Source organism: Diadema antillarum, unplaced genomic scaffold, assembly GCF_040938485.1.
Source record: "Diadema antillarum isolate AM-2024a unplaced genomic scaffold, OU_Dant_1.0 seq00000882_RagTag, whole genome shotgun sequence".
NCBI classification, from domain to species: domain Eukaryota; kingdom Metazoa; phylum Echinodermata; class Echinoidea; order Diadematoida; family Diadematidae; genus Diadema; species Diadema antillarum.
The window spans coordinates 170764-178528 of record NW_027271746.1 but is presented as its reverse complement, the minus strand read 5'-3'; the positions used below and the strand labels follow the sequence as shown (position 1 = coordinate 178528).

The window sequence follows — 7765 nt, the reverse complement described above, 5'->3', positions numbered from 1 at the left end:
GGTGTACAAACTGTGATGTTCAAACTGTCATGGAAGGTGAATGTGTTCTGTTCAAATTCATGAAATTCGCAGGGCAATTTGTCAATCAGTTGCGAATGTGTTCTGGTCGTTCTTATGTCTTTTCATGTCAAACTAAAAAATATGAGTTAAAAGCATTACAAGTCGATTCAAATTTTACTAGATGGGACAAAAGCCAATGAAAATGAAGGATTCGCAACCAAATTTGTCAGATAGTCAACCGATGTGATCACATCAATTTTGTGGCACTTTTTCCATCCTTCAAATTGCTATCAAGTCTGTGTCAATGATGAACAACAACTTCAGATGGTTTATATGGTACACTCTAAAGGTCCATTTCTGAAGATGTAAATTTCAGGAATGTTATGAAGATACATTTATCTAAATCTGTCTTTCAAAATTGTCACTAACTTTCTGTCAAGAGGTTGCTAGCATATTCACAAAAGCTCTCAATTGATGATAGCAAGTAGGATTTGTGCAGAAAAAAAATATATGCACAAAGATCAGAGTACCTAAATGTCTTGAAGAAAAAAGGAGTTTTTCAAAAGTTACATTGTTGTGTGTCTTTTGCTGCTTCCTGTTAATACAGGTATATCCTACACACCAGTAAGGGACTGAAATAAATGTTTCTAAATCAAATTCACAGTTTCAATTGTGATAGGAATGTTGTTCATTGTTTAGTGAAAAAAAAATCCAGCATGCCTTCTAATGACCATTTCTACTATCAACTGCTAAGCCAACAGTGAGAAATTACCTGCATGAATTCCAGTACAGCTTGGAACACTTCAAAGTGCATCATTTCTTGCAACTCTTAATGCATTAAAAAAAAAAGACAGTAATGAATTTGAGGCCTGCTTAATGTCATACAAGATATCCTCTTCACCTGATGATCCATACAACTTTAAATAGCAGGGCTTGAACAAGGAATATATAAACTCATGAAAATCAAATCTTGCATATATTTCGTCAGAAACTCCCCAAAGTGGGAGGCAGTCAAATCACATGATCCTCTGATACCAATTAAATAATCATTTATGGATGGAGATTTGATTGGACATGGGAAAGGCTTACAACATAGAAAAAACAAACAAAAAACAAAAAACAAAACAAAACAAACAAACCAAAAAAAAAAAACAAAAAACAAAACCCAAAAACCTGCATCTGGAGGAGGATTATAATTGATGGATGTAGTTACTTACATCTCGCAGGTTTCCATGGAAGTTTTCTTCCACCTCCCTGTATCCTGGGGCCGTCCGAGGGTCGGGAGCGCCCCCCACCAGAAACTCTCTGGATGCAGTGAGGAGCATGAAGTCACCCTCTGACCGCCCTTGTGCCCGGATGCTTTCATCAACTCGAACCGTCACCTGTGGGGGGTGGGGGTGGAGAGAGAGACAAGAGATCAGTTTTATTTCTGAAAATGAGTTTTGAGAAATAGCGCGGGGACGGGAAGAATGAGATGTCAGGGCGAATTCGCAGTGTCAGGAGTGGGTCGGTAAAGCCATCAGAACTACCTCTTGATAGCACAGCTGGTGGACTCATCACATTATGTGAGCTGGCATTCAGCAAAGGGGGGTTTGTGAGAGGGGGGATGCAGTTTGGGATACCCACAAACTCCGGTTGCACTCCTGTACGACAGCATATCAGCTGCTTACATCCCCACCGACCCGATGTGACTGCGTTCTTCAGGAGGAGGCTATAATAGATTGATAGGGGTTATTAGTTTCCTTCCAATGCCAGCTGAACAGTTCAGCTGAGAGAAGAAGTTGGATGGGTCATCCTGAGTTGAGTATTCAAAGGGTCTCCTTCCTTCAACTCACACAACATATTCAACTGTCAATCCACAGAGACAAACTGTTCTTTTGAACTTATAATCCAAAAATAAATTCAAGTAGTACAATTATATTGAGTCAAGTATTTTAACATCACTGCATTGTCTATCTAAACACACAGTATCCTGGTAATGAAGACAGTTATTCAAGCTTGAAAACAAAAATTAAATCATTCTATGACATTGCAACATATGATTCTAATATCAAAGAGTGACAAAAAAAAAGTGCATTGGTTGTAAATTTTCCACAAGCTTGACTATGAGACATCTAATCACTGCAGTCAGATATGCTCTTGGCAAATCTTGTGGTTTTTGGTACTCAAGCATACATAAACAAAAATCATTAAAAATATTTAAAAATCCCAATTCAAAGATGAAGGTTGAGAAGCTCATAGAATATGACTTGCAATAGCTGAATCCTTGTACTTTTGTTAAAGAGATCATATAGATTATGAATGAAACCAAACAAATGGGGGTGGTTGATTTTTTTTTTCTCAGAAGAAACCAAACATCTTAAATCAGTACCTGCTCAAGTGAACAAGGCAATATTCCCAAAGCCTCTCTGTATGGCATTATTTACAGTGAGTGAACATACATTCAATCTGAAGTAGATTTGAATGGTGGATGCCTGTTATATTTTTGAGTATTCTAGAATGCTCTTAGGCAACCGTCAAAGAGAATACAGGTGGAATCAAAAGGGGAAAAGGTAAAAACAACAACAACAACAGCTAATACACAATGATTCTTAGATGCAGTAAGTAAGTATAAAGTGTGTGGCTCTGGACAGGTGGGGACTGTATGCTTCATATAACATTCCACTGAAGCTTTATTCCCTGGGCAACATTCCAATACATTGCATTTATTTTTGTTTCCTTCCCCAAATGTGCAAAAAAAAAAACCAAAAAAAAAAAAAACACAACCAAACAAACATTAAAATCATTTAATCAAGTCATATTAGAAAATCACTGCAAAAAAATGGTAAGTTTTGATTACAAGTATGAAACCTGAAATACAAATTTGCTTGAGAACATTTCAAGTGGAAATACATTATTCCCTGGTGAGTAGCATTCTACGCAAGTGTAGGATGCAGGTGGCTGCTACTGAAGAATTCAATCAACAGTTTTGCATCGTGGAGCTTTATGGCTTATCTACTTGCAATACATGTGGAGTTTTATGCATGCAGGAAAAATAATTGCATTCTTAATGTCATCCGTGCTTGAATAATTCTTGCTCAGTGACAGTTCACAGTGCATTCTATGATAACTTGGCATAGTAAAGAAGCAATTTTGGTCTCATCTGTAATGATGATATATATGGATCAATTTGAGTGTAACATGTAGTCATGAATTATGTATTTACAGAATGAAGCCAGTGGCAGCGGTGGAAGTACTTTCTAATTACCCACGCCGATGAAAATCGGCAGGGGGTTATGTAAAGGGTTCCGTATGTTTGTTTGTTTGTTTGTTTGTTTGTTTGTTTTTTTGTTTTTTTGTTTTTTTGTTTGTTTGTTTGTTTGTTTGTTTGTTTGTTTGTTTGTTTGTTTGTTTGTTTGTGTACAAGATAACAAGAGAACGGGTAAACGGATTTGCACGAAATGTTCAGGGAATGTTTGGATAATGACAGGAAAGAATCGATTAGATTTTGGTGATAATCGGTTGACCCTTGCAAATTCTGTGTGACCTTGAAGTTTTGACCCCATGGTATAGTGACCATTCCGAAAATTTCCCGTTTCTCACTTTGCGATTTTCCGCTACCATACGAAGACATAAACTCCCCAACGATCCGACTTCGCTGCTCAAATGTTCGTAAGAATTCCGAAATTTACGTTTAGGCCTATTTGAGGGACTATGTCCTTCTAGATTTATGAAAGTTCGTTCTCCGTCATCACAAACTGGCCCGTATTTTGATGATTTTTCAAATTAACATTGATTGTTTTTTTCGTTGGAGGAGCATTTTGCTCGGTCGCAGTCACACTGCACGATATGCGTGCTCAATGTCAATGCGTGTGCAAGGCCGCTGAAAATGCATCGCGCTCTACACTGTTGGTGCAAAATTGCACCGGGGACGTTGCGGCGCTCGTTGGTGGCCGAATACTGGTGCAGTAGACATTTGCATTCAACCCTTGCATTGAATAATTCCCGTAGACACTAATCATAGGGGTAATTGCCTAGGGGTACGTAAATTTTGTTTTTCTTTTTTGCTTTTGTGGATACCATCAAAGATCGTACACTCATACGACCTTTGATATTTGATGATTTTTCAAATTAACATTGATTGTTTTTTTCGTTGGAGGAGCATTTTGCTCGGTCGCAGTCACACTGCACGATATGCGTGCTCAATGTCAATGCGTGTGCAAGGCCGCTGAAAATGCATCGCGCTCTACACTGTTGGTGCAAAATTGCACCGGGGACGTTGCGGCGCTCGTTGGTGGCCGAATACTGGTGCAGTAGACATTTGCATTCAACCCTTGCATTGAATAATTCCCGTAGACACTAATCATAGGGGTAATTGCCTAGGGGGTACGTAAATTTTGTTTTTCTTATTTGCTTTTGTGGATACCATCAAAGATCGTACACTCATACGACCTTTGATATCATCACACTCTCGGCTTGCTATAATCAAAATATCCCGCAAGAAAACGGCGTATTTCTCGATTTTTAGCGCTTTTTCCGCGACCCGTCGCGTAGACAATACTCTTAAAACTGGACTTAATTCGTGCGCGCTTGGAAAAGTTCTGATTCTGCACTTTTAACGGTGGAATTTGGGATTTTCGATGGATTTTTGGAGGAGACTTAAGGACTTTCCTGTACGTGAATGAGTGTTAATACCGTATGTGTAATTATGTGATTTGCGTGTGATGTGACTGTAGAACCAAAGATCGTACACTTCAGTGTACGATCTTTGGTAGAACTCACTGGCTGGTGATAAAGCACACTGGCAATTAAGTGGCCGAATTCTGGTAGATGACCGAATGCACATTATGTTTACCCCGACTTTGTACTTAGGCGTGGGTCTGCCGCCTTTGACGGCCCCTCTCTAGTTCAAAAGTAAGAAACCAAACTATGAAGCTGTTGTAGTCTATACAACATATGCTTTAATGTGTATGGATGTGGAGGGGTCTAGTCCATCAAATGGTTCTTCCTTGTTCAGATTATCGAAAGTGAAGGAGTAAAACATTTCAGGCAAACATAGGTAGAAAATATTTGCTTCAACATTGTCAAAGAGGCATGCCAGGAAATTTAGGAAAGTTTGCACTCGATCTGTAAGCAATATTCCACAGCAAATGAGAAGATATTCTCAATTAGTATTAATTGATTGTTTGTTTGGTTTTTTGTTGTTGCCAGAACAAGATTTGAATAAAATCGTTGGTTAAACTGATGTGATTCGGGGGGGGGGGGGGGGGGGGGGGGATCCCCCTGCATAACATTCATTAATATTCAACTGAAATAAGCTGTGTGGAATATTTGCCTGGAGGGATGGAAGAGGCTTTTACACTTGCTTCATCTCCCCCAGCTTGCTGCAATCAGCGTTTTGTTTTTGAAATGATAGTGAGATAGCATACCCAAGCACTCAAGACCTCTCGTTTTTTTCGTACGGCACATTATTCTGCGGGGAAATTATCTCCCGAAGGCCACAGCAATTTGAGCGAGTACTCAAGCTTGCAGCGACACCCCCGTATTCAGTGTCGCTCAACTTCCGACGGAAGGAGGGAGAGTATGAAGCTATTTAAACTGGGCAAAGCATGCTTCTTGAATAATGTTGATATATTGAGAGATTAAAATCTGTGATTGATAGCCAAACATGAGCCCTTGCAATTCCTGCTTTTAAGCACCAACGTCTGACATCTTTTTTTTTTTTTTTTCATGAAGATATTCACATCCAGTAATCAGCTTTTTCATGTACATACATTTCCATTTCATAATCAGATGGTTTGCACATGATATATCACACATGATCATTCCAATTGCACTAAAGTGTAAAGTACAGTACAGTATGCTATGCGCAGAATTTACAATTCTCTGGTAAGTTGTGCATGAGGTTCAGCTTGCTTGTAATTAATATCAAATCAATTTTGTAATTAACAATAATCTTTAGCAGAAAAATGCTCATGACAGAGAAAAATATTGATTTTTTTTTTGTAAAAGGCAAAAGAAAAGTCCTTGATCTGTAAAAATTTAAGAAGATTTGATGGTCAGTAAGTCAACAAACACAACGTCCTGGACATGTTTAGGCATTACAGGCATAAAGCAGTCATTGAATATTACTGAAAAAAAAATATAATTGCCAAGTAACTTAGATATGGCTGTTTTCAATAATTGAATGGCATGCAAAGGTGAAGACCTTCTTCATTACTCCTCTGAATTTTCACAATTATTCCTGATATGGTAAATGTGTGCAACTGCTTTCATTTTACACAACTGCACTCGTTTTGATTAATTGATCACATACTTCGATTACACAACATATTCCAGCCACAGGTTTACATCTACAATTTTGACAGATTACTGAAGTAATTGTGTTTTTCTATCCATTTTGGTATTTTTACATATATATATATATATATATACATATATATATTTGCACTGTCATATACAGCATATATATATATATATATATATATATATATATATATATATATGAAAACTGATTTTCCCAAGGAAAATCTGATATTAATATTATGCGTGAAATTTGACTCACATGGGAGCATTTCAACAAATGCCATTATATTTTTTTTCTTTGTACAAGAAGGGCCTAGATGTTCAATACAAATGCAAAAATTGAACATCACATTCCTTGCTATTGGCTGATATACACATGAGTTTCTTATTTGCTTAGTTATGGTTTCCAAATCAATACCAACATGAATCATGTCAAGCACACATCCCCCCCCCCCAAAAAAAAATAGATGAAAAAAACATAAAGCATGATATCCCTTCATTTCACTTTAAAAAGAATACTTTTTTTCTAAAAGGAGATAGTAGAGTTACATCAGAATAAGCCAAATAAATCCAAATGAGACCCAATGTTTTGCACCTGCTTACAGATGTGTTCACAGGTGTATTGCACACGGTCACTCGATAAAACGATGGCGGGATGGATAAATTTCAATTACTCACAGCGATAGCACGGTTTCTAATCTTGCCACTGGAAGACGGCCAATTAAACCGACAGCCAAATTTCATTTAGTTCTCGTCTTCTTACTACCGCCAGCCCATCACCTTGTGGCTGTTGTTTCAGGCTCTGATTTGCAACACAGACTAATTTTGTCCTCTTTTTCATCATTGCTTCCTTTAATTCCGTGGTGCGGAATGGGATATTAGTTGCTGCTGATATCTGATCATCATTTTTCTTTTAAGCTCATCTGTCTTAAAGCAAAGACTTTTCCTTTTAGGCAGATTCCTGGCAGAAAAGGAGAATAATTGATTTCATTGCAACGGCTTGTGCCTGAGGATGTCTGGGGAGATACGGCAAGATCATCTTTCAGACTATTTCTCGAGAACGAAATGCTCATTACAATAACTACAGTGAGACCGATGAATATAAAACGAGACCTCACGGCCAGAGCGCACAGCTGCAAAAGAAATGTTCATACTGCATATTAAACTTAAAAGCCTGTGTGTGATGCTGCCTTTCTTTTGTAACTTTCAAATTCTTACTATAGTTTGACAATCATTTGGAGAAAATTAAGATAGTCTTGGAATCAGAACCTTCCTACACCATGCACAAACACTGACAAATATTTTGGGCTTTGGCTTTGTTGATACTTTGAGGACTGAAAGGAATATGAAACCCAAAGGAATACATCAACATTCAAATAGTCAAACATACCACTCAAGTTTGAGGAGAGTCATACAATTTGTTCAAAAGTTGAATTATTAGAGTTTTTGGTGCACCTATCACTGGATAAGAAGACAACAA

At 37.8% G+C, this 7765-nt stretch overlaps 1 protein-coding gene across 1 annotated transcript in view; it reads right to left on the bottom strand.

Annotated features, from left to right (window-relative positions):
* Positions 1-1217: 1217 nt before the first annotated feature.
* LOC139740789 (neurexin-3-like) overlaps positions 1218-7765 on the bottom strand; it is a gene marked incomplete at its 3' end in the record, with an annotated part of 47508 nt that continues 40960 nt past the window's right edge. The window contains exon 5 of the mRNA XM_071651362.1: positions 1218-1382. Within this exon, the coding sequence (XP_071507463.1) occupies positions 1218-1382 (165 nt within the window). The remainder of the gene's footprint in view (positions 1383-7765) is intronic.